Genomic DNA, 27,454 nt, shown 5'->3' with positions numbered 1-27,454 from the left:
AAAAAAAAACCCCACTGAATTCTTAGGTCTGTTTCATCTGCCTGGAGACAGATTCCCAACCCCCTTCTTTCCACATGCTTCACATAACTAAGATAACACTGTAACAACTCTGAAACCAAAGAAGGTCTAAGTTTTCAAATCTAGAAACTGAGAAGCCTTTGAACAGTGTGGTAGGGTGCAGAAGACAAAGTTCTGTAATCATCGAACAAGTGGGGCCAAAAAGAGCTAGGGATAATTTAAGATAGATCATCTTGAACTCCAGGAATAAACCACCCATGCTCTGGGAATCTGGCTGGATCCATGCTACAAACCAGTTGTACAAGTTACTTCACTTTAACTTTTGTAAAATCCACCAGCTGTCACAACTGCTTTAAAATTTTCTGAAAGGAAATTATATGAAGCAAGAGGTAGCTCTAAAGTCACAAAAACAGGAACTGAAAGACAAAGTCTTGGTTGTGTCAAATGAAGGGAAGTGTTGATTATTTTGACTCCCTCGGTGACTCATGTTACCTGGTTACCATTTGAGCCAAGTTTTTAAGGTGTTAAACTAAGGAACATGACCACAGAAATGGCTTCACATCACAATCTATCAACGGGAGCAATAGCACTGTGTACAACTCAGCTGGGGCCAAGATTTGGGCCCTTGGGTCCTAAGGTACCCTCCCCTCAATTTTCTGCTTAGGAGTGCATTAGTATGTAACCGCTTTCTTTGTAAGGATAAAAAGTTGCATTCTTCTGGTAGTCAGACTCCAGAAAAAGAGGAGCTTCTAAGCAGAAATGTGCTTCTAAGTGCACAAAAGCACAGAATCCTGTTCGTACAATTGGCATCCGGTGCTCAGGGCTTTTAAAACCAATATGCAAACTTCATATTTGCACATTGCCATGGTGATTCAGCTCCCTTTCTTTCAAGGTAGTTGAAGACAAGATAGAGTTTCTGAAATTTAAGTGCTTACTCTCCACTTCCTTTTTGAGAGAGGAAAGGGGAAAAGTACTGAAACAGTACCAAGAATCTTATCAAAACTCTTAAACTGTGGATGTTAATTCTTCTAGCTCCTTCATCTGAAAAGGTTGAGATGGGGAGATACAGTAAATGCAGTAACGAAACAGCTTACCTCAAAATTATACCAGCACATGGTGACTAAAAGAAAAATCAGGATTTTTGATTCTCGCTTAAAATGTAGAAGAATTACTCCCAAGTACCACAGTAATACATTTCAAAACCCAACACCCCTGATTTCAATGAAATGGTTACTCTGAAGGGAACTATCCTTTGCCTGAGAGCAAATTAGCTTTATGGGGCTTTTGCTGGTCAACTCACCTATACTTATTTGCTCAGCTGACTTCCCTAAAAAGGCCTAAGTGGGGGGAAGACAATCATCGATTAGAAAACACCCATACCACACCTTGCATTTGAATAAAAGGTTTATTATTTTCTTCTCAGGAAAAACAGGAAGTTAGGGAAACACACTACATTTTACAGCCCATGTTAATTTGTAGTTGGTCCTAACCCTTCCTGGACCCTTCCTGGCACAGCTGCCAATAGCATGAGCTCTTTAACCAGAACCAAGATGTTCGCCCCCAACAGAGTGTGCCCGGACACTACAGGACTGCATGTTTTCCCTGAGAGACAGAAGACAAGTTGCTGAGAGCCAGCTTTCCACACAACCCTTTGCCTGAACTACGCAGCTAGCCAGCACTGAGGACACGTGCCTCCTCTCCCTACAAAACCACCCAACCTTCCCCAAAGCACTTGGGCTAAGCCCTCCAAGCCCCTGACCCAAAGTTTCAACTAAGATCCTTCTCTACATTTCAGCAGTCACACCTAGAAAATTGGGGTGGGTTCCCTAAACTCCACCAATCTCCATCTATGCGCTTACTTCCACAAGTGGATATGGGGAGACAGGCCTTTTAGTCACCTTTACCAGATCTTCAGATTAATTAAAAACTACATAAAGTGCTTTCAGGTCCTTAGAGATAGACATGACATAAATAAGTGGTTCATGATCAAGAACGATAAATACATAGGTAAAAATAGCTCTAGCTAGATGACCTTATGGCTCAAGGATGGGCAGGCAGGGCAATCCTTCCCTATTTATTACATTCTTAGTCATTTTATTCATGCCTGTTTTCATCTGGAGTCCACAGACCAAAGGTTACGTTCCAAGGATGAAGCTTTCAAATGACCCTAGATCTACTACAGAAGCTTTCTTCAGTTTACCAGTTTTTATAGAACTCTGAGGTCTAACAGAACCCATCCCTTTCTGTAATTTTAAATGAGCTTTTTCAAACATAAAGGAACCTAGAAAAGTCACACTATTTGTTGTCCCCCTTCTCTGAAAATTCCTAAAGGGACTTTAAAAACTTTTCCCCCAAAGATAGAATAAAGCAGTAACTGAAAAGGTACCAATCAAAGGAAAAGGGACTCCTCCACCATATGTCTCTCATGGTCATGGCACCCACTGTACTACCTACCACCTCCCAAGGATAAAATTCATTAAGGATGAAGGTCTGTGGTCTCCTGGGGGGTTACTTAGGGTTCATAGTGCCAAAAACTAAAAGGGCCAGTAGGAGTTCAGAGATGGCATGGTAAGGATGTAGGAACTGATATAACTATTTGTACAGGGAGAACAAGCAGCAAATACTTCAAGGAAGTATAGAAAATAAAAAGTTTGATAAAACATCAAGCCTGAAATCCAAAGAGATGCCAATGCAAAAATTTGAACAAAGTTTGGGAATCATTAATAGAAATGAAACATAAGTATTTGTTTTATTGATAGGCTTAGACCTGTGTTTAACAAGCAAGCCTAATAATAGCACCATGGTTAGACTATAAGCCTGCTTTTCCAAGCCGTTTTACAATTTATTAAGCAAACAAGGGATCAAATGTCTCTCATACACCTGATGTGATCTTTTTATACACATACTGCTAGTAAGTCCCATTTGGAACAGCTGAAAATCTTTTAGCAAAAGCTTTGAAGATGAGCTCATAAACTCAATTTAAATTTGACCAGTAAATTAACCCAAATGGAAAGAACTGAAATGAGTAGCTGCCCAATCAGAACCCATTATTTCTAAGTCACCAGCCGGCACCGCCCACCAAACTTAAAACTCCACCTTGACTCACTTATTGAAAACCTACATGTAATGAAGTGAAAGGATGAATTTCCATTCAATTTTTCAATCGCAGTTAAAAAAAAATCTAAGGAATACTTACCAAAATCAGATAGGAAAATTAAAGTCTGCACAGTTATGAATCAGAATTGTTCCACTACAACCAAGTTGCATACACTTACATCAACTGGTTCTGTATACAATCTATAACTGACCAGGATAAAATTTAGAATAGAAAAGCTGTAAGAAATAGATTCCTAACTACAGAAGTTGGAAATTTCAAACGGGTATGAAAAAATTAATGTATTTTGAGACTTTTCATCCCTTTACATTTCAAATAGACTTTCTGTAAAAATATATACAATTTTTACAGACAAATACATTTACAAGTTGTTTTTGTCTTAAAAATTGAGGATATTTTCATATTTGCAATTGTCATTATTGAGCCTTAAGTCAAGTATTCTTGGCCATTACTAGGCTAATAAACTAAACCACTCAAACCAAGCCAAAGTAGAACAGGTATAAAAAGTCCTGAGCACTTGGACTTTCTATTCAAGAAGTACACCTGGGAAAAGCTAATTGCAGAGAAAAAGCTTCCCTTCACACTCTGTTGTACAGTACGGAGGCTTCTAGTCATAGTTCTATTACCTGTAGCTTAAATCCATTTTATACAGATCACTGCCATTGTTATTGTTAGTGCTTCTCTTTTAACACTATAAGAAGTTAATTATTTCAGTGGACATTTAATGGACTCTATGACTAGCCTGGCTACTGGCCACTCTCCTGTTCTAGACAAGGAAATCAAGTCTCTTCAAGCCTACCATCTTCACTAACTCTAAAAGTCCTCTTCCACGGCCCCCCAGTTTGCCTGTTGCTGAAATTGAACCTTGCTTTAGACAGTGACTCTTCAAGGGGGACTACTTTTCCCATGTATTTATTCCTGTTAGCCATAATCCTCTTGCCACTTGCTTTTCTACGTTGCTAGAGTAGAACTCTTGGAGGTTACAGCCTGGACAGCTTGAAGTCCAACTTCATAAATACATTTGATTCACAGCAGTCGTTATGTGATTTTGGTGCCTGGGGTTGGTTAAAAGTCAATTATTGCACTTAAAAGGCTATCTTATTAGATATGCCAAACCAGCTCCTACTCCAGCAACACCTGCAAAAGCCAGCAGCACATTTCTGATGCCACCTTCTAGGTCCTCTACGTGGAAGAACTCCACAAACCCATCCTAGAAAACAAAAAAGAAAAGTACATTTTCAAGTATGGGTTTCCAATGGCTTAAAAACACTATTCATAAAGAAAGATGAATTAAAATATCTAAGGTTTCCCCCCCAAACATAATGAACCAAATATTATTTACACCAGACGGCAGAAGACAAATGCGGGGCGGGGGGGGGGGGGGGGGGGACGGACACTCAGAAACGTTGTTTACTATCATCCGCCCAAGTGATTCTTATTTTTTCATAATTTGTATCCACAGAAGAGTATCCAGCTGAATTACAATACCAAAAACAAAAGTTTCAACAGCCAGTAAAACAGGCTACAGAACCGGGATTTTTGATGCAAGAATTTAAGACAGTCATACCACACTATCTCAGTGAGCCCACTACTTAAATCAGTATTAGGCAAACCGGTCCGTAAGTTAGAGCCTGAAACCTGAGTTGTGCATCATAAAAAGCTTGAGATAACCCCAGACCTTCTTTATAAAATCCTTCATTCCATTTCCATTCCAAGGCCCCCTTCGACCTTAAAACAAACTTACCCAGCCTCTTTGTTTGACTAGCCAGTCTCGTTTTGTCCTTACAAGAACATCTGTGATGCTTTCTGCTAATGGTTCGATGCAGCTTTCTTGGTTTATACTCTTCAAGTGTTTGGCCACAAAGGCACCAAAAGAAATAAGAGTCACAATCCTGCCCCAGTTTGTTACTCCGTCACTGAAAACATGGACCATCACTCGAGACAAAGATTTGACATCGTCTTCGTTTTTGATGTCCAGTTTCCGAAGCATGCCTGAGAGGAAGAAAAGCATGCAGGTTCTCACGGCCTCCTTTGTCTAAACCGGCGCATGATCTGCCTGCCCACCCACGGCGGGGGAAATCGCTATTTGGGGTCCACAGAACTCGGGCCGACCCCAGTTGAAAAATGACATCCCACCCTTTCCGGGCTTTGAACAGAGCTGCCATTTCCACAAGAATTAAGATGGGCGGAAACAATGACTCACGGCCAGAATATTCTGGTTTCAGAAATAGACTGCGAGTCGTTTCAACACTGACTTGTTTTCGGTTTCCACCCCCATTCGGTGGGTGAGTCCGGGGACAGGTGAACCAGGGCAGCGCAGCCTCCGCGACTAACCAACCCCCTTACCTTGGAAGGCGGTCTCGTGGTTGCGCTGCACGCCGTCCCCGACCCGTCGGAGGGTCTCTAACGCCTTTCGGCTGGCCGCCCCAGACCCGCCCAGTGGTTTCGCGTCCTTGGCGCCGGTCGCCTGCTCCCGAAGGTACCGAGAGATAATCTCCAGCGACTGCCGGAACAACTCGTCCTCCTCCTCCTCTGCTGGGGGTGGCGTCGAGGGCAGTGAGCCATCTGTGCCGGGGCCACTGCTGGCCTCCCCGACCAACTCCAGCAAAGGCAGGACAGCCGGCCGCTTCCCCAGAGGTTCTGGCTCGTACCCGTCTAGTTCCTCTTCGGGCGACATGATGGCGTCGGCGGCTGGGCCTTCCATCTTTTCAGGCGGCGACGCACAGCGGGTGGCCGCGAAGAACAGCAGCTTCGGAGGGGTCGCGGTGACGTCGGGGCCCTCGGCACCAATGGGCGAGGGCCGCGCGACCCTTCGGGCGTCGGGCGCGAGAGTGGCTGGGGGGCTCGCGCCGGCGCTTCCGCCAATCACCTCACCGGCTTCCCCTCCCCCTACCTCTCGCCGGGCCGTGGCCTCCTTCCCCACAGCCACAAGCCGCCCTCCCGAAGAGGAGGCGCCGCCGCTCCCGGCCGCCAGCCCGGCCCCCCCACAGTAGAGGTTGAGTCCGATTACAGCGTTTCTCTTGAGGCCAAACATCGTAAGCTGCTGCTGCCTCCGCCGCCGCCTCCTCCTCCTGGGTGAGAAAAATGGGGGAGGCCCTGACTCCTCGGTTGAAGGAAGCGGAAGTAAGGAGTGAGAGAGGGCCTCCTATATCAAGGTTTCAGAGCCAGTCCTACTCGGTGACGTCAGCAAATCTTTAAAAAAAAAAAAGTACTCCCATAAAAGGGGAAAGGGGAGGAAGCTTCCCTAGAGCTGCGCACGGCACCTCACCGGCCGGTAGGGGTAGGGGCGGGGCTTTAGGGCTGGGCGGGGTCTTCCGACACTCGGTGGGCACGCGGTGGGTTACGTAACGGCGACCCGGGAGCTGGGGCTGGTGGGCTCGAGTTCTTCCGCTGCGCCGATGTGGGCCTGTTAATGGCTGCCTAGCTGCTTTCCAGGCTCCTGGTTTGCGAGCCCCGGCTGTTGCTTCTGTGGCGGAGGCTTTTTCTTTCCGCTACTAAAGTCTTACCCATTGAGTCATTCAGAAATTAAGGAAAGGGGATGAAGAAGTTTTGCCGTGGCTGGGAAACAACAGTCTAGATAATAGGGGTTCTTGGGGCTCCTGGGTGGCTCAGTCAGTTGAGCCGCGGACTTCCGCTCAGGTCATGATCTCACAATTCGTGAGTTCAAACCCGCATCGGCTGGCTGCTGTCAGCAGAGCCCATTTCCGGATCCTCTGTACCCCTGTTTCTCTGCTCCTCCCCCACTCGTGTTCACGCTCACTCTCTCTCTCTCTCTCTCTCTCAAAAAAAAAAAAAAAACAACAAAACAAAACAAAGAAAAAACCATTTAGATAATATGGGTCCTTAAGCGGCACTGCTGGGGACCTGCATTTGTTTTGCACATCCTCTGCCCTTTGTTCTCAGTCCAACAATGTTTGGAAATGGGACGGTCCAAGAACTGCCCCATGGATCACTTACATGTAACTTGACTAAAGGAAATTGTTCTGCCCAAAGTAAATTTTATTTCTGCTTCTCTACTTGCTTTCTCTCACCTCCTATCTCTACTCCACAATCACTGGTTTTATTGACATGTAAGCCTGACCCTATTCGCATCTCTTCTGAGGCTCCTGACACCTTTTATTTTTGTAGTGGGTGGGTATGAGGCACCTTTGACTCCAGGGATCACCCTCTTGAGGACAGGGTGTCTATAGTCTATAGTGCTTCATGACTAAGAGGATGACAAAACAGTGTGTGGCATGATCGTGATGTAGGCATCCATACTACATAAGATTCACAGGCCGACCACCTTCCAGACGCCTCCAGACTGCTCTAGCAAGCCGCGAGTCTCAGTAGTAGGCTGGGAGGTCTGTGCAGTTTAGAGGCGGAATCGGTTTGTCTTCAGGATATCTGGAAGGTCCTGTCCTCAGGGAATTTAAAATCACTTAGTATTTCAGGGAATTTAAAATCACTTAGTACTTCTGATCCCTAGTATTGTTCAGAGTCAGAGTACACACCCTTTCAAGAATGGTTCTTGTTCTTAGGGTAACTATTTTGGCCATAGTCCTGACCCTCAAAAGAAAAGCATTGTTGACATCCTGGCTGTGCCAATCTTTTTTTGTAGGTGTGTATTAAATCCTTTGAAACTTCCCCAAGTTCTCCAAGGAACTAAGAACCTTATTCTACATCTTTTGGGGCCTGAAATTGGGCATACTTAATATTTCATGTTGCCTTTCCCTTTCTGTAATGAAAAAACGTTTGCTCTCATCCTTATTGCCTCTCTTAATTACTCATCCCTTTTATTCCTCACCTTGGGAAAACAGTGTTTTTGGTTTTGTTTTGTTCTTAGGCCCTATATATAAACTTGAGTTTTGGGAAGCTCTCCACTCTGCTGATAGCAATTTCCAGAATTACTGGAATACCCTGTTCTCTTCCACTGAGGTGAAGCTAATCTTTTGCCTTTGAGCTCTAAGTCCTCTTTATACTATACTCTTTCTTTTTTTACACATTTTCAAAATTTTATTTACCTTAGTAATGAAGAAATTAACAGAATGATAAAACTGGTTCCATGAAGATATGAAAAGTTGAGATTTATATTATTATCAAGGAAAGAACTGCTGAAGAAGGATGCTTAGGTATAAACGCAGTTGATGTCCTATAGGGCAATAAACTGTAACTTTGGGGTTATTTTCTTTAGTAGACTAGAAAAAAATCACTGCACCTTGTTAGTTTTCTGCACATTACCCTCTAACTTTTGGAAGTTGTAAAACTTTTGGGTGCTAAGCAAACAAAATTACATTCCCCAAGATAATCTGGTGACCCTCAGGTGGATTTACTTGATAATGCTCTAGCATTGGGGCGCCTGGGTAGCTCAGTCAGTTAAGTGTTAGATTCCTGCTTTCCGCTCAGGTCACGATGTCAGAGTCGTGAGATTGAGCCCCGTGTCAGGCTCTGCACTGACACCACAGAGCCTGCCTTGGGATTTTCTTTCCCTCTGGCTCTGTCCCTCCCCTGCTCTCGTGTGTGTGCTCTTTCTCAAATAAACAAACAAACAAAAAAAGTGCTCTGTATTGAAAGATCATGTCATCTTTTGGCCTTATTATTTAATTTTATTATTTAATTTTTTGTTTTGATGTTTATTTTTGAAAGAGAGAGATAGCGTGAGCAGGGGAGGGGCAGAGAGAGAGGGAGACACACAATCCAAAGCAGACCTCAGGCTCTGAGCTGTCAGCACAGAGCCCGACTAGGGGCTGGAATCCACAAACGGTGAGATCATGACCTGAGCCGAAATTGGATGCTTAACCGACTGAGCCACCCAGGTGCCCCTAGCCTCATTTATAAGGTGTGCATAATTTTTTCCTAAACAATCCCTCTGTGACCATAATCTCTAATGGTTATTTATTTATTTATTTATTTTTAAAGTTTATTTATTTAGTTTTGAGAGAGAGCATGAGCGGGGGAGGGACAGAGAGAGTGGTTAGAGAGAGAATCCCAAGCAGGCTCCGCACTGTCAGCGCAGAGCCCCACGCAGGGCTCAAACTCATAAACCGAACCAGGAGATCATAACCTAAGCTGAAACCAAGAGTTGCACACTTAACCGACCCACCTACCCAGGCACCCCTCTAATGGTTATTCTTGATAACACACTGAAACGGTTATCTCCTGGGGTTTGTTTTTTGTTTGAGAGAATGAGAGAGATCGTGAGAGTAGGACAGAGGGACAGAGAGGAAGAGAGAGGAAATCTTAAGCAGGCTCCATGCTCATCGTGGAGCCCGACACAGGGCTCGATCTTTCCACCCTGGCATCATGACCTGAGCCAAACTCAAGAATTAGATGCTCAACTGACTGAGTCACCCAGGCACTCCTGATCTCCTGTTTTTTTTTTTTTTTTTTTAATGTTAATTTTTGAGAGTGCGAGCGGGGAAGGGGCAGAGAGAGAGGGAGACACAGAATCCGAAGCAGGCTCCAGGCTCTGGGCTGTCAACACAGACCCTGACACAGGGCTTGAACTCACAAACCATGAGGTCATGATCTGCCTGATGTCCTGTTTTTTTGTCAAAATCATTATTTGAACTTCTGGCTTAGTTGGCCACTTTTTGCACTTCTTACTGCATATCAGTACTTTTTTGCACCATGCCTCCAGCATCGCTATTTTCCTACCCTCCCATCACAACACTGTAATTGTCATCTTTGCCTACAGGACATTAATTTCAGGCCCTAGTCCCCACAGGTTAAACTAGCATATAACTGGGATTCGGTAGCCTCTCGGAAGGTGTAACAAACATTGCTAGTTGCCTTATCCAGTATTTATTCTTCTTCCTCTCTGATGGAACCCGAAGTTGGCATGGTAGTTCCATTATGATCAGGAATCCTATTTCTTCTTCTGTCAGGTGGTGGTGCCCTCATATGTGCTTTCTTACTTGATGGTCCAGCAGGCTAGCTTCACCCGTGTTACCTGCATTCTTGCCGGCAGGAAGGAGAAGAGGGAATGCAGAGGGTGTCTAGTTTCCTTTAATGACACTTCCCATAAGTTGCACATCATTTTTGTCATTATCCTGTTAGCTAGAAGTTAGTCATATGGTCTCTTACCTGCAAGGGAGGCTATGAAGGGTAGTCTTTGTTATTGTTTTTTTTTAATGTTTATGTATTTATTTTGAGAGAGAGAGAGAGAGGGAGGGGCAGAGAAAGAGGGAGAGAGAATCCCAAGGAGGTTCCACACTGTCAGCACAGAGACTGATGCAGGGCTCGATCTCACAAACCAGGGGATCATTACCTGAGCTGAAATCAAGAGTCAGAGGCCTAACCAACTGAGCCACCCAAGCACCCCTTAATTTTTATTTTTAAAAATATTTTATTTTTAAAAAATAAACTCTACACCTAACATGGGGCTTGAAGTCACAACCCTGATATCAAGAGTCAAATGCTCCACTGACTGAGCCAGCCAGGCACCCTTAGAGTCAACTCTTATGTTTTTAATAGAATGTTAAAAACGTTTATTTATTTGTTTTTGAGAGAGAGAGGGCATGTGCAGGGTAGGAGGTAGAGTGAAGAAGACAGAGAAACCAAAGCTGACTCTACCCCATCAGTGCAGAGCTGAATATGGGGCTCGAACTTACAAATTGTGAGATCATGACCTGAGCCGAAGTCGGACTCTAAACCGACAGCCACCCAGGTGCCCCTGTGTTCATAGCATTGTTAATTTTCCTTCAGAGCATCTATGGCAATTTTAATTATGTATTTTAATAATAATTTTAAATTATTTATTTTAATTATATGTTTAATTTCTAGATCTTGATTGTACCTTTTTTTTTTTAAGTTTATTTATTTTGAAAGAGACAGAGACAACATGAGTGAGGGGCCGAGAGAGAGGGAAAGAGAGAGAATCCCAAGCTCCCAAACGCTGCCAGCACAGAACCAGACACGGAGCCAGAACCCACAAACTGTGAGATCATGACCTCAGCTGAAATCAAGAGCCGGACGCTTAACTGACTGAGCCACCTGACAGCACAAGGTGCTGTCAGGTGCCCCTGATTGTACCTTTTAAAATCTCTCTTGTCATTTTCTCAAAAGTTTGTTAATGTTTGTTTGTTTTTAAGAGAGAGAGTGCGAGTGGAGGAGAGGCAGAGAGAGATGGAGACACAGAATCCAAAGCAGGATCCAGGCTCTGAGTTGTCAGCACAGAGCCTAATGTGGGGCTCAAACCCACAAACTGTAAGACCATTACCTGAGCCCAAGTCGGATGCTCAACTGACTGAGCCACCCAGGTGCCCCATCTTGTCATGTTTTTAGTCTTTTATTCTTTAGTCATACTTCCTTCACTCTTTCTTTTTTCTAAAAAAGATTTATTTACTTATTTAAGTAATCTCTACACCCAACATGGGGCTTGAACTCACAACCCCAAGATCAAGAGTCAAATGCTCCTCTGACTGAGCCAGCCAGGTGCCCCTCTTTTTTTCCTTTAAATATATTAAACGTACTTATTTATAGGCTGTCTTATAATTCCAATATCCAATGTCTCTGTGGGCTTAATTCTGCTATTTATAATTTCTGCTCATTCACGGTGTCTTATTTCCTGTTTCCTTGTGTTTTGGGATTTTTATTTGTGGACTCATTAAAAAAGTTTTTTTAATGTTTATTTATTTTTGAGAGAGAGAGAGAGAGAAAGCGTGAACATGAGCCGGGAGAGAGAGAGAGAGAAAGAGAAAGAAAGCGTGAGCATGCGCCGGGGAGGGGCAGACAGAGGGAGACCACAGAATCCAAAGCAGGCTCCAGGCTCTGAGCTGTCAGCAGAGCCTGACATAGGGCTTGAACTCATGGACTGTGAGATCATGACCTGAGCTGAAGTCAGATGCTTAACCACCTGAGCCACCCAGACACCTCTGTGAACTCATTTTTGAAAGAAATTTAGGGAACTTTTGAGGTCTGGATTGAAGGTGCTTTCCTCCAGAGGATTTGTGTTTGCTTCTTTCAAGTACCTGGGGATACTACCAACTTGTAAATTACTTTAAAATAAAATCTGAGGGCCGCCTGGGTGGCGCAGTCGGTTAAGCATCCAACTTCAGCTCAGGTCATGATCTCGCGGTCCATGAGTTCGAGCCCCGCGTCGGGCTCTGGGCTGATGGCTCAGAGCCTGGAGCCTGTTTCCGATTCTGTGTCTCCCTCTCTCTCTGCCCCTCCCCCGTTCATGCTCTGTCTCTGTCTCAAAAATAAATAAACGTTAAAAAAAAAAATTAAAAAAATAAAATAAAATAAAATCTGAGCTTGGGGCGCCTGGGTGGCTTAGTTGGTTAAACGTGGGACTTCGGCTTAGGTCATGATCTCCCAGTTTGTGATTTTGAGCCCCGCATTAGGCTCTGTGCTGACAGCTCAGAGCCTGGAGCCTGCTTCAGATTCTGTGTCTCCCTTTCTCTCTGCCCCTCCCCCACTCGTGCTGTCTCTCAAAAATAAATAAACATTAAAAATAAAATCTAAGCTTTAAAATTTTCTGCTTATTTAGGTAGAGTGGATTTAGGCTATAAACCCATGAGAGGACTAACTTGTGAATTCTAGGGGAAGATCTTTTCCCCCTCACTCTGAGCCAACATAAGGGCATTTCTTTTCTGTCTCCCTTCCCAGGGTGGGTATTTTGTCTTTTACCCTTTCTCTGACAGTGGAACCTGCAGGAGTCCTAGCATTACTCAGGGACATTCCAGTCCCTGTTCTTGCACAAGCCCTAGGCTTAGTCTGCTGTCTCCTGAGAAACCACTTAGATGGAAGCTTTGTCACCGGGGGTTAGCAGATGTCTCTAAAACAACCACCAATTTCAGCCTTATGTTTTTGGATTCATGCTTTTGCCTTTTATATTTGAGCTAGTGTTTTGAGGCATTTTGTCATGGAATAGTTGTAGAGAGTATTTGGTCTGTTATATTGCTAGAATGGAAGTCTGATTCTCTGTTGAATGTTGGTGACCCCACACCCTTCCCCCGGCCCCCACTACAAGTTCCATGAGAATAGAAGCTAGTTCTATGTTGCCACTGCTATTTTCTGGCACACAGAGAGCGATCAATAAATATGGGGCACCTTGGTGGCTCAGTCAGTTGAGCGTCTCAGTATTGATTTTGGCTCAGGTCATGATCCCAGGGTCGTGGGATTGAGCTCTGTGTCGGCCTCTGTGATGTGGGTGGAGCCTGCCTAAGATTCTTTCTCTCTTGCTCTGCCCCTCTCCCCTGCTTGTGCTCTCTCTCAAAAAAAAAAAAAAAAAAAAAAAAAGAAAGAAAGAAAGAAAGAAAGAAAGAAAAGAAAAACAATTATTGAATGTATGAAGATAGAAAGTCTTCCTTGGAAGACAAGAGAGGAAAAAAATTCAGGTAGGGACTGAAAATAGGCCATTGTACTTAGCATTTACACCATTTTGAGAATAGATTTTGTAAATTAATGAGGACAAAAGCTGAATTTCACTGAGTTAAAGAATAAATAGTAGTTGAAAAATTTTTAAAAATGTATGTATTATATTTTATTTTTTTCAAGTTTATTTGAGAGAGAGAATGAGCAGGGGGTGAGGCAGAGAGGGAGAGAGAGAATCGTAAGCAGGCTCTGGAGTGTCAGCACAGAGCCCAGGGCAGGGCTCAAACCCATGAACCATGAGATCATGACCTGAGCCAAACCAAGAGTTGGATGCTTGGGGCACCTGGGTGGCTCAGTTGGTTAGGCTTGTGGTTTTGAGCCCTGTATTGGGCTCTCTGCTGTCTACTGACAAAGAGCCTGATCCTCCCCTGCTGGCACTCACTCGCTCTCCTGTCTCTCAAAAGATAAATAAACATTAAAAAAAAAAAAAAAACAGTCCGATGCTTAACTGACTAAGCTACCTAGGAACCCCTCAAAATTTTAGAGTGATGAGAAACCAGAGGGGTTGGGTTCAAGAAAAAAGTAAGATTTTTTTTTAAATGAGGGATTCAGGGGCACCTGGGTGGCTCTGTTGGTTAGGTGTCCAACTTCTGCTCAGACCATGATCTCACAGCTCATGAGTTTGAGCCCCGTATCGGACTCTGGGCTGACAGCTCAGAGCCTGGACCCTACTTCAGATTCTGTCTCCCTTGCTCTCTGCCCCTGCCCCACTCAGACGCACTCTCTCTCAAAAATAAATAAACATTAAAAAAATTAAAATGAGGGATTCAAACATATTTGTAGGCTAGGGACAGTGATCTTCTGACATGAAAGAATTTATAAAGAAGAGAGAAGGGACCATTGATAGGGCACCAGTATTCGAAGAGAGACAGATGGGAGGGCCAAGTTAAAGCCTCTAAACGGACATCTCTTCTTTATTTAACTAGGCAAGAAGATACAGATGGGATACTCATTCCTTTTGAGGTGGAATACAAGGTGGTCTACAAAAGGCAGAGGCTAGGACTATATACTGGTGCTTGAGGAGAACAGCTGTAGGAACTTCACAAGCAATCTGGCTTCCTGTGGGGACTGCCAAGTTAGGCTGGAAATTACACATGGGTACCAGTTCTGACTCGCATAAATGCTCTCCCATAAAGCAGCAGCCAATAAGCAGAAGTAGAGAAAACACCTCTGCCTCCAACACCTAAAATTCTTGGCACATCAGTAGGCAGCTGATAAATATTTCTTGAATAAACAAACAAAGATTAGATTCATTAGAACTCGGGAGTGGTGAAGTGCTTGGGACCAAAGAACAAAAGACAGGTAATTGAAGGTGTGCTAAAAGTGTCTTTTTTAAAAATTTTTTTTTTTACATTTATTTATTTTTGAGAGAGCACATGTGGGGAGGGGCAGAGAGAGAAGGAGACAGAATCCAAAGCAGGCTCCAGGCTCCGAGCTGTCAGCACAGAGCCCGACGCGGAGCTCAAACCCACAGACTGCGAGATCATGACCTGAACCGAAGTCGGACGCTCGACCAAGTGAGCCACCTAGGCGCCCCAGAGTGTCTTGAGATAGATCGTTGTCCGTGGAACCTCAGGTGGACAGGGTAAGAAGTGAAGCCACAAAGTATCTGTTAGACTGGAACTGTAGTTGGCCCAAACTAAAACGATACAAAACTGAATAATGAATGACATTTTCTAAGTTTTTAGAAAACCTGTAGGTTCTGACTGGAAGAAGCAAATGCTTAGGGAAGCTGACCCAGATGAATGACGCCCAAGAAAGGGAGAATAAACTTGGTTTACAACTCAATTTCAAGTTTTCTCCTTTTGGCCTGGGACATGGAACTCAGACTTCTCTTCTGTGAATTCTGACAATGGGCCTGAAGATGCAGGTTCCAATTGAACGAGGGTCCTAATTGCTGTCAGGTGAAAAGGCAATGTGAGCACCATCTAGAATCCCATTAATAATAGAGGTCTGTAGGGGTGCCTGGGTGGCGCAGTCGGTTAAGCGTCCGACTTCAGCCAGGTCACGATCTCGCGGTCCGTGAGTTCGAGCCCCGCGTCAGGCTCTGGGCTGATGGCTCGGAGCCTGGAGCCTGTTTCCGATTCTGTGTCTCCCTCTCTCTCTGCCCCTCCCCCGTTCATGCTCTGTCTCTCTCTGTCCCAAAAATAAATAAAAAACGTTGAAAAAAAATTAAAAAAAAATAATAGAGGTCTGTAGTACATTCCACCAGGCACTGACCTGGGAGCTGTCCTGTCCAACGTTTGTACAAATGGTTTAGTTAACAACATTGATGACAGGTGCCTGGCTGGCTCAGTCGGTAGAGCATCTAGCTCTTGATCTCAGGGTTGTGAGTGGGAACCCCATGTTGGGTGTAGAGATTACTTTAAAAATTAATTAAAAAAAAAAGAACATTGATGACAGGTGATCACATGTGTAGATAACAAGAATATGGGAGAGACAATATATTGTTGGAGAGGAGAATCAGAATGCAAAGAGATCTTGATAGGCTAGATCAAATCTAACAAGATTTAGGGTTTTATTTTTTTTAATTTTAGAGAGACAAGGAGAGAACAGGGGAGAGGGGCAGAAGAAGAGAGAGAAAATCCCAAGCAGGCTCCACACTCAGCTTGGTGCCCGACACAGGGCTTGATCCCACGACCCTGGGATCATGACTTGAGCCGAAATCAGGAGTCAGGTGCTCAAACTACTGAGCCATCCAGGCACCCCACAAGACTTAGTTTAAGTGGATTAAATGTAAAGTATAGCGCAAAGGTTATGTATGTGTATACTCTGTAGGCAATATAGAATAATGTTTTGAAAATTACTTAGGAGACTGAACAGAAATATGGGCAAAGTAGGCAATTAAAATAGAGGACATAGGGGCACCTGTGTGGCTCAGTCGGTTAAGTGTCTGACTTTACCTCACTCAGGTCATGATCTCATGGTTCATGAGTTTGAGCCCTCCATTGGACTCTCTCTGTGGTGTCAGTGCAGAGCCCGCTTCAGACCCTCTGTCTCCCTGTCTCTTGCTCTTTCAAAAATAAATAAGCATTAAAAAAAAAAAAATAGAGGACACAAGGGCACCTGGCTGCCTAGTCAGTAGAGTGTATGACTCTCAATCTTGGGGTTGTGAGTTCGAGCCCCATGATGGGTGCAGAGATTACTTAAAAAAATAGAGGACATACAAAAGGTGTATACATATGTACATGCACACTTATACCTATATACATACATATACATGTGTGTGTTATTATATGAGATAACTTTCATCTTATTGGCAAAAATTTAAGGCTGCTAATACCAAGTGTTAGCAAAATATGGGTAAGTGGCTGAGGTATTCTCATAAATTTGGTGGGAATATAGATCATTTTAGGGCAATTTTTAAGTATCTATTAAAAATTTTAAAGTACACATCCTGCCACCCAGCAATTAACTCTCTTAATATTTACCCCAGGGAGATACTCCTGTATAACACTAACAGTCATAAAGAATTTTCAATGAAACATTGTAGTAACAAAAAAAAAAAAATGGAAACAATTTGCGTCCAACAACAGAATGGTTAAAATGATACATCCATACTATAGGATACTATATAGCAGTTATAAAAAGGGAGATAGCTTTATATGTACTGATGTGAAAAGTTCTCTGAAATGTGTTAAAATGAAAAAAGATTTAGAATAATACAAACCATTTGATACATTTATGTGTTTGTTTTTTAAACTTTAAAATTTATTTATTTTGAGAGAGAGAGAGCATGTGTGCAGGGGAGGAACAGAGAGAATCCCAAGCACGTTCTGCATTGTCAGCACAGAGCTCGTCTTGGGGCAGGAACCCATGAACAGTGAGATCATGACCTGAAACCAAGAGTCAGATGCTTAATGGACTGAGCCATCCAAGTGCCCCTGATACATTAGGTTTCAAAATTCCCTTGCAACTGCTTATTTCCACATGTAAATATATATCCATGTAAATACATAGGAAAAAGTCTGGGAGGATACATAACCAAAATCAAACAGTATGTGTCTCTTAAAGGAAAGGACCAGGATTTGGGATAATGGTCAAAGAAAACTTTGGATTTGTCTATAGTTTTCTTTTTTAAATTTTTATTTTATTTTATTTTTTTAGTAATTTCTATAGTCAACATGGAGCTTGAACTCACAACCCTGAGATCGAGTCATATGCTCTTCTGACTGAGCCAGCCAGGCGCCTCTGTAATTTTTTGTCTGTTTATTTTTGAAAGAGAGAGACACAAGCTGGGGGGGAGGGGAGGCAAAGAGAGAGAGTGGGACAGAGGACCTGAAGTAGGCGGCTCTGTACTGACAACAGTGAGCTCTGCTGACAGCAGTGAGCCTGACACGAGGCTTGAACTCACAAGACTGCGAGATTGTGACCTGAGCCGAAGTCGGACGCTCAGCCGACTGAGCCACCCAGGTGGCTCTGTGATTTTTTTGAATGAAGATTTTGATCCCTATTATTTACATGTTTACTAAAGTAAATGAATCCGTATGTTATACATTAAGTCAAAACAAATTAAAACAACCCTACCCCACTCCACAATTACACCTGTAGGTTTTATTTAGTTTTAATGAGTCAATAGTGTGATAAGGTAGGAAGTGAAAAAAATCTAAGGACACCTAAGGCTCTCTTACAGTCCAGTTCCACAACCAAGCGAGTGACAGTTTAGTTCTCCTTGGCTCAGTCAGGCCACGTCTGCACCAAAGTCAGACAGGCACACTGACACATTTGAGCTCTTCCAGAAAGCAGCCAGGGTCAGGCTAGGAGTCCATATCAAATCAGGGAGAAATAACTGCAGCAGGGAAGGATGTTTATCTAGTGAAGTGCGATGTAGAGAGAAGTGGTCCTCAAACACTTGAATAGTTTTAATGAGGGTGAAGGCGAGAGGAAGTTTTGAGACACTGGAGTTATTCAAAAGACTGAACAATCACTTGTCATGGATGCTGTGGAAGAGATTAATTCAGGAGGAATTAGTTGGAACTAGATGATATTCAAGGTTCCAACTGACTTTAAGAATCTATTTTAGGGGCACCTGGGTGGGTCAGTTGGTTGTGTTTGACTTCAGCTCTGGTCATGATCTCATGGTTGGTGGGCTTGGCTGCTTTAGATCATCTGCCTCCTTCTCTCAAAAATCAATAAACATTAAAAAAAAGAGTCAATTTTATTTATTTTTGAGAGAAAGAGACAGAGAATGAATATGAGGGGGGAGGGGCAGAGAAAGAGGGAGAGAGAATCCCAAACAGGCTCCACACTGTCAGCACAGAGCCCAATGCGGGCTCGATCTCATGAACCAGGAAATCATGACCTGAGCTGAAATCAAGAATTGGATGCTTAATGGACTGAGTCACCCAGGAGCCCTAAAAGAGTCTATTTTAAATTCCCTTGGTCTCTTGGGGCGCCTGGGTGGCGCAGTCGGTTAAGCCTCCGACTTCAGCCAGGTCACGATCTCGCGGTCCGTGAGTTCGAGCCCCGCGTCAGGCTCTGGGCTAATGGCTCGGAGCCTGGAGCCTGTTTCCGATTCTGTGTCTCCCTCTCTCTCTGCCCCTCCCCCGTTCATGCTTTGTCTCTCTCTGTCCCAAAAATAAATAAAAAACGTTGAAAAAAAAATTTAAAAAAAAAAAAATAAATAAATTCCCTTGGTCTCAGCCAGCTTTGCCAAAGCTCAAATCCCTAATACCCCTTTCTTTTAAGTTGTCTTGTTTTAGAGAGGATGTTAACTTTTCAAAGATGACATTGAGGTGATTCATTGAGTTTCCCCTCTCATCCTTTTGTTTCCCAGAGGTCCGTTCTATACAGAACCGTTTGTGAAGAATCCCACTATGCTTCCACAAAGTTCTCTTCTTTAGAAATTCTAGCGTTTTATTTTTTAATATTTATTTTATTTGGGAGAGAACATGAGTGGGGAAGGGGCAGAAAGAGAGGGAGAGAACATTCCAAGCAGACTCCATACTGTCTGCACCGAGCCTCATGTGGGACTCAATCCCATGACCCTGGGATCATGACCTGAGCTGAAATTAAGAGTAGGATGCTCAGGGTACCTGTGTGGCTCAGTCAGTTAAGTGTCTGACTTCGATTCAGGTCATGATCTCATAGTTCATCGTTTCGAGCCCCGCATTGGGCTCTGTGCTGACAGCGCGGAGCCTGGAGCCTGCTTCAGATTCTGTGTCTCCCTCTCTCTCTGCCTGTCCTCCACTTGTGCTCTGTCTCTGTCTCTCTAAAATAAATAAATGTAAAAAACATAACTAAAAGAGTTGGATGCTCAACTGAGCCCCCCAGACACCCCCACAAATTTCTCTTGAGTAGGATTTAAACTGGATCCATGCTTGGTCCATGGGATTAATGTATATTTGACCTTTTGTCACAAGACAGTGCAATTATTTCCAAAATGTAGCTGTTTACTTGGTTACCTCAGGCTTTGTTGTTAGCCAACCTTTGCCTTGAATTTCCTCTACCATGAGTCATACGCAGTCTAATGACCATCCTCTGCCCAGAGACAAATAGGTTTCAGTGGTCCCTTGAGGCCACTTGTTCTGGGCCTGAGGAGAAGAGAGAAGTGCTCCCACTGCTTCTGTTTGGGATTTGGTGTGGCTCACAACAGAGTAGTAGCTGTCTCCAAAGAAATTTCTTTTGAAAATCATGTATCCACTTTTTTGATGTTTATTTTTGAGAGAGAGAGAGAGAGAGAGAGAGAGAGAGAAAGCACGAGCAGGGGAGGGGGAGAGACAGAATCTGAAGCAGGCTCCAGGCTCCAAGCTGTCAGCACAGAGCCCGATGCGGGGCTTTGAACTCACAGACTGAGAGAACATGACCTGAGCTGAAGTTGGACTCAACCGACTGAGCCACCCAGGCTCCCCAGCATATCCACTTTTTTTTATATGAATAGAATTTCATATCTGTTGTATCTTGGTACTCCAGCTGAAACATGTCAGTAGAGCATAGATTTTTGATTTCAGGGTTGTGAGTTCAAGCCCCACATTGGACATGGGGCCTATTAAAAAAAAAAAAAAAAAAAAAAAAAAAAAAAGAGGGGCTGGTGCCTGGGTGGCTCAGTTGGTTAAGTGTCTAACTTCAGCTCAGGTCATGATCTCACTGTTCAAGAGTTCAAGCCCCACATTGGGCTCTCTGCTGTCAGTGCAGAGCTCACTTCAGATCTTCTCTCCTTTTCTCTCTGCTCTTCCCCGGCTTGCATGTGCATGCACACCCACCCACACACTCTCTCTCTTAAATAAACATTAAAAAAAAAAAAAAAAGGGGGCGCCTGGGTGGCGCAGTCGGTTAAGCGTCCGACTTCAGCCAGGTCACGATCTCGCGGTCCGTGAGTTCGAGCCCCGCGTCAGGCTCTGGGCTGATGGCTCGGAGCCTGGAGCCTGTTTCCGATTCTGTGTCTCCCTCTCTCTCTGCCCCTCCCCCGTTCATGCTCTGTCTCTCTCTGTCCCAAAAAAAAAAAAAAAAAAAAAAAAAAAAAACGTTGAAAAAAAAATTTTAAAAAAAAATAAAAAAAAAACAAATCTTAAAAAAAATCTTATTAAATATAAAACAATCTGCTTTATTAATCATCCTTTTTTTCAGTATTTAACTTTTTTTTTTTTAATGTTTACTCACTTTTTGAGAGACAGATTGTGAGCAAGGGAGGGGCAGAGAGAGAGGGAGACACAGATCCAAAGCAGGCTCCAGGCCCTGAGCTGTCAGCACAGAGCCTGACGTGGAGCTCAAATTCATTAACCACAAGATCATGACCTGAGCCGAAGTTGGCTGCTTCACTGACTGAGCCACCCATTGGTCCTGCTTTATAGCCTTCCCTGTTTCCTGTCTGGGATCTTTGTGATTCAGTCATACTTCACAGGCCAACTCATAGGGTAGTCAGCAAGTTGTTCTGACATGGTCTGGGCATGATCCCCTTTAGTGATTTAGGGAAAAAAAAAAGAAAGCCAAGCCAAGGCTACACAGTGATTCCACTGCCCCTGTGAGGGAGAGCTCAGGACTCCCTCCTGGCTCTAAACCTAGTTCTCCATGAGGATGAACACAGAGAGCACTGTGGTTTGCTGGAGCAGCCATGGACTTTGGAGTCTGTGAATTACCAAGTGGCCTAATATAAATTACCTTTTCTGAACTTCATTAAAGTTTTGTAAAATATAATCTTTTAATTCAAAATTTAATTTTTTTTAAAGTTTACTTTTGTTTTTGAGAGAGAGAGAGAGAGAGAGAGAGCAAAAGCCCACAGGCGGGGGAAGGGCAGATAGAGAGGAGACAGAGAACCCCAAGCAGGCTCCGCACTGTCAGCTTGGAGCTGGATGTGGGACTCGAACTCACTAACTGTGGGATCATGACCTGAGCCAAAATCAAGAGTCAATGTTTAACCAACTGAGCCACCCAGACACCCCTAAAATTTAATTTTAAATTATACAATACATAAATATTGTTTGAAAAAACAAAATAGGACAGATGAGACTAAATTTCCTTTGATCACCACCTTCAAGCCCACTCCCCTTACCCCTCCCTAACCACCTCCCAAAGTGACTATAATTCTGTTTAGCATTAATCTTTCCAGGCCTTTTTCAATCAAATCAATTTTACTTGTGAAAATAGGATAGTAATATCTATTCCATGAGACAAAACAGAAGTGACAATACAAAGGCATAATGTTTTCTTCTTTCTGTTTCCTTGCAGGTTGGGAGGAGCTGAGACCTCCTTCAGGAACATAGCTCTGCACTAAATTCATGCTGAAGAAGAGAAGTCTTACCTGGGGTGGAACTACCTGCCTTCTATCTGGTATTAGAAAATACCAGTTTTTTGTCTGTTTTTTTCTCTCCCTCAAAAATTTCAGCAGGCATCATGCACAGAATCTACAGTAGGAGCAAGCCTCGGCTTGTTACATGGACACAGCGAGCCTCCTCTTGGATAGGGGTCTGCTGGAGGAGAGGAGCCCGAGCCACAGGCCCAGAAAGCATTTTGCCTCCTTTTTATTCTTCCATTTCAGCCAGGCAAGGATGAGTTGATGTCTTGTGTCTTCTCTTCCCTGTGTCTTTCATTTCAAATTGCAGAAATGAAGGGGCGCCTGGGTGGCTCAGTCGGTTGAGCGTCCCTCTTCGGCTCAGGTCATGATCTCGTGGTCTGTGAGTACGAGCCCCGCGTAGGGCTCTGTGCTGACAGCTCAGAGCCTGGAGCCTGTTTCAGATTCTGTGTCTCCCCCCATTCCCCACTGCCCCCCCCCCCCCCCGCTCATGCTCTGTCTCTCCCTCTCTCTGTCAAAAATAAACATAAAAAAACAAAACAAATTGCAGAAAGGAGGAGATCATATGCCCAGACTTCCCCTCCCAAAACAGCTTTCCAGCTGAACACAACAAAGACAAAAAACCAAAGCAACCCTCCTCCCTCCCACAACAGTTTTTTACCTACTGTCAGAGGAGGCATAAGCCAAGATTTCCAAAGGCACTAGTGGCTGCTTCCCAGGTGTCCCAGAATGGGGTTTTATTTTAGCGTGAGAACAAATTCCATTTATTGAGCGTCTACTTTGCCAGCCACGGTCCAAATTTCTTTACATACACCTAATTCATTCTAACAAAAGCCATTTAAGGTTTGTATTATAATTATCTTCATATCACAGATGAAGGGACTGATGCTCAGAAAGGTTAAGTACTTCTCTTTAGTTTTTTAATTTTATTTTTGAGAGGGACAGAGTGCAAGTGGGGGAGGGGCAGAGGGATAGGGAGACAGAATCCAAAGCAGGCTCCAGGCTCTGAGCTGTCAGCACAGAGCCTGACGCGGGGCTCGAACTCATAGACTGTGAGAACATGACCTGAGCTGAAGTCGGACACCCAACTAATTGAGCACCCAGGCACCCCAGTACTTCTGTGTTTAAACTGTGACTTCCTCAGGCAAAGAAGATGCTTAAGAACAGTACTTGTCAGTGGGAAGTGGTATCTGGAAGCAGGAATGAGAAGCCTGGAACTGTGTGGAGAGGGGCGCCTGGCTGGCTCAGGCGGAAGAGCATGTGACTCTTGATCTTGGGGTTGTGACTTCAAGATCCACGTTGGATGTAGAGATCAAATAAATAAAACTTAAAAAAAAATGTGTGGAGAATAGAAGAGGTAAGGTAATAGCAAATTATGAAAACTGCATGTCCCAGCAAGAACTGCCATTCATCCCTACCACTCAGGCTCAGACTGGGTTATGCTCTAGGGGTGTGTGTAAACACATCTCTATAGCAACCATCTGGTTTCTGTCCTTCTATGACAATACAGGCTTGCAGTGTCTAAATATGGGCACTGGTGAGGATGAGTGTGGCTGGGGAGGGGAAGTTGCCTGCTGAGTCAAAGGAAAATTGTGCAGAAAAGGCAGATTCCTTTGGTGTGCCCTCATCTACCCCTCCCAGCCCACCCCCAAGGTAGGAAAGGGGCTTAAGACCCTGATCTCTCTTCGGTTCACAGCAGTTGCAGTTAAGAGCTAAGCCCTGCATACATTTTGTCTTATTTTAACCAAGTATGTAAATTCCTGTGCAGTCAGGGGGGGATCCCCTTGGTTCAAAAGGGGGAGGGTAGAAACTTTTGCTTCCTATTTCACCCCAGGTGTCACTTTCGGGGCCATGGAGGTAGAAGCTGGAGGATCCCATCTGCTGAAGGCATGCTACCATGCCCAGAGGGAAACATGAGGGAGAGAAGCCAGGCGCAGGGTATAGGAGTAAGGATGGGTGCTGCTGAGAGGATTAAATGCGACCAGGACCGAGTTACCGGAGCCCCTTCCTTAAGTCAGCACAGTGGTTCTCAACTAGGGGATCCTAGAGAACATTTGGCAACATCTGGGGACTTTTGTTGTTGTTCTGACTGAGCATTTAGTGGGTAGAGGACAGAGCTGCTGATAACATCTCTAAAATATACAGGACAGTGCCCACAACAAAAGATGTACCTAGTCCAAAATGTTCACAGTCCCAAGGTAGAGAAAGCATGAGTTAGAGGATGCTGGTCCTACAGTAGCCCTCTCCTCGATCCACTGCAGGACACCATCACATGTTATTTGAAGGGGATACCATGGACACCAGCTTGTTCAGCTTGGCCCTGAGCTCCTCTCAAGCTTCCAACCCGAGTATTTAGTTTAATTTTTTAAAATATGTTTACTTATTTTGAGAGAGTGCACACATGCACGAGTGGGGGAGGGGCAGAGAGAGAGAGGGAGAGCCCATCCCAAGCAGGCTGTGCAGTGTCAGCACACAGCCGGATGTGGGGCTCGATCCCATGAACCATGAGCTTATGACCTGAATCAAAATCAAGAATGGGATGCTAAACTAACTGAGCCACCCAGGTGCACCTAGTTTGTTTACTTCTAATAAAAATAAATGAAAGCCAGAGTCCCAAATTTGCTGTGAAGTCAGCCTCTATAGAAGATGGCCTTAAAGCTGCCTTTAACGGCTGTGCAGCTAGGCAAAAGGCACTATCTCTTGGCCTCAGTTTTACCATTTGTGAAGTGAGTACACTGAATGCATGATCTCTAATGTCCCTTTAGTTCCCAAACTTTGCACTTCTGAATATTTTTCATATGTAGTTGTGCCCAGTTTTGGTCACTGGAACAGAAAATGACTCAGAAGTGCAAGTAGGGAAGTCTGAAGGGGACTCAGACTTTCCTAATCATAACAGGCATTTCAGACATGGACCTTAACTGTTGAGCCAGGGCTCACGGTCACTGAATGAAGCCAGGACTTCCCTTTGTGTCTCTGAGTAGGTGGTCTCTTCATGGGGTAATTTTAGCAACAGTAAATTGCTTTTGCTAACCACTCACTCTCACCCCCTACCAACAGGTCTGCTAATGCATGAGAGTTTTCTTTCTCATTAAAAATATAAATATTGTAGGGGCACCTGGGTGGCCCAGTTGGTTAAACATATGACTTCAGTTCAGGTCATGATCTCAGTTTGTGAGTTTGAGCCCCGTGTTGGGCACTGTGCTGGCAGCTCAGAGCCTGGAGCCTCCTTCAGATTCAGTGTCTCCCTCTCTCTCTGCCCCTCCCCCGCTCATGCTGTCTCTCTCTCATAAATCAATAAAACAATTTTTTTTAAATAAAAAAACATACAAATATTCTAGCATATGTATCAGTTTGATGTTACTAATTGGGTTTGAGGCCGTTAAGGTAGGTAGCTGGCACTAGATCAAGAATGATGCTTGTTCATGGGTTTGCAGTCCTAGAGGTTAATATGAATAATTTGAGAGAAGTTCATATACTATATAAACTCTATATTCAGTTTGAGCTTTTTAACTATTTTAGTTGTAAGTTCATATTTTGTTTTAATCTCTAGTATCTACCTATGATAAGTATGTCAAAACAAGGTGCAAAAAAAGTCCATCTAAATACACTACATACCTCTGTCACCAAAGCTCTACTTATATCAAAACTTTTAACTGAAGGGGCCACTTTATCACAGTGTGGTTATCAGTGTTGAGTGCTCTTCCTGTCATAAGGAGACATTTTCATTACAGAAAAGCTATCCTTCGTTGACAGAGTATTTGGCTCTTACTTGCTCTTAGTCATGTGGCTCATCTAAAAGTTTTCCAAAAGAGGTCCAGCTTTGTCTGGGGAGTAGCCTTCCCAAGCTGTTCTCTCACTAGAGGTGTTGTCTTTCTGCTTATCCCCTGTTTCTGCTATTCAGAGACTGTGGCAGGAGGTCAAACTCTTTTTAATTTTTTCTGAATATTTACAGATTGACAATGAACAATTCTTCAACAAATATTTATTGAACACCTGTTGTGTACCATTCTTTAAAAAAATTTTTTTTTTAAATGTTTATTCATTTTTGAGAGACAGAGAGAGACAGCATGAGCAGGGGAGGGGCAGACACAGAATCTGAAGCAGGCTCCAGGCTCTGAGCTGTCAGCACAGAGCCTGATGTGGGGCTCAAACTCACAAACTGAGATCATGACCTGAGCTGAAGTCGGATGCTTAACCGACTGAGCCACCCAGGTGCCCCTGTTATGTACCATTCTTGATGGTGAGGATATAGCAATAAATGAGACCAAGCCCTGGTAGTTCAATAAATACTTGTAAAATAAGTGAATGAAGGACCCTCTTCCAGTTGTTTGTTTTAGTCTAGCCTACTTATTCCTTTTTATAATCAGTTTTAAGCTACTGCTCCATTCTCTTTTTTCTTAGGATGCCTTGTCAGAGGTGGAATGCTCAACCTACCTACCCCTGAGGACCCTGGGAGACAGGCCTGAGGAGACTGTGCCCCATAACCCTCTGGGGACTTTGGTCAAGACTGATACCAAACAACTTTTAAACCGAAGTTGAGAACCTTAATGTGAATTCATTGCACAAGTGGTCCCATCTCTGTATGATCTTTGGATTCTGCCCCCAATGCAGAACTCTCCCACTCACTTACAAAACCTTCATCCCTGGTCCCCTCATTTCTCTGAGGTCTCACACAGAAACTCTTAAGAGGAATTTCCCTCAACCCACTCATTCAAATTACACCCACGTTTCCCCTCAGACCCTGCTTTGTTTGCAGCCCTGGAGGGTTTTCCCCTCCTCCAGTATCAGAAAGTGGGGAAACTGAGATACTCCTAGCTCCCTAATGTCATTTTCAGGCCATTATTCTTCTAAGATATTTACATGCCATTCCTCCTGCTATGGAGTTCAGGCTAAACTCTCCTTCATGTTCTTGGCTACTCCTGGTCACTTCTATACCAGGACTGGTACGAGGCTTCCTCTTCTCCCCAATCCTACATAATTCTGGGTTGATTGCAACACCTTGATTTACTGATCCAACATTCCAAGCCCATAATTCTCTGTTGTTGTTTTGTAAGCTAACTGCTTTAATCTTCCTTTTATAAAAAAGACAGTTGGGTTTAACAAGAGGTAACAACAAAACCACAAATACTTGAGCTACCTACCTTTGCAGCTGGATGTAGGAGCTCCCTTGTTCTTTGACTCTAATGACCTTTAATTTTACCCGACTTTAGACACCCATTCCTACTACCCATTTC

The 27,454-nt window shown here is 43.8% G+C and overlaps 1 protein-coding gene and 2 long non-coding RNA genes across 3 annotated transcripts; 2 read left to right on the top strand and 1 right to left on the bottom strand.

The window, feature by feature from the left end:
* Positions 1–1,404: 1,404 nt before the first annotated feature.
* MCL1 (MCL1 apoptosis regulator, BCL2 family member) lies at positions 1,405–6,274 on the bottom strand. The gene is made up of 3 exons (XM_058715882.1): positions 5,480–6,274; positions 4,878–5,125; positions 1,405–4,343 (listed from the first exon to the last, which is right to left on the bottom strand). The coding sequence occupies exons 1-3, from the start codon at positions 6,165–6,167 to the stop codon at positions 4,227–4,229; spliced, it is 1,053 nt and encodes a 350-aa protein (XP_058571865.1). The 5' UTR covers positions 6,168–6,274; the 3' UTR covers positions 1,405–4,226.
* On the top strand, positions 6,075–25,524 carry LOC131504001 (uncharacterized). The gene is made up of 3 exons (XR_009257728.1): positions 6,075–6,208; positions 22,157–23,873; positions 24,055–25,524. It is a non-coding gene; the product is annotated as an uncharacterized LOC131504001 (long non-coding RNA).
* On the top strand, positions 15,102–16,540 carry LOC131504002 (uncharacterized). Its single transcript, XR_009257729.1, has 2 exons — positions 15,102–15,443; positions 15,684–16,540. It is a non-coding gene; the product is annotated as an uncharacterized LOC131504002 (long non-coding RNA).
* Positions 25,525–27,454: the final 1,930 nt, after the last annotated feature.

The sequence above is a fragment of the Neofelis nebulosa genome, chromosome 2, assembly GCF_028018385.1.
Source record: "Neofelis nebulosa isolate mNeoNeb1 chromosome 2, mNeoNeb1.pri, whole genome shotgun sequence".
Classification (NCBI taxonomy): domain Eukaryota; kingdom Metazoa; phylum Chordata; class Mammalia; order Carnivora; family Felidae; genus Neofelis; species Neofelis nebulosa.
The sequence above is the reverse complement of the archived record's forward strand: the minus strand, read 5'-3'. Positions and strand labels throughout refer to the sequence as shown.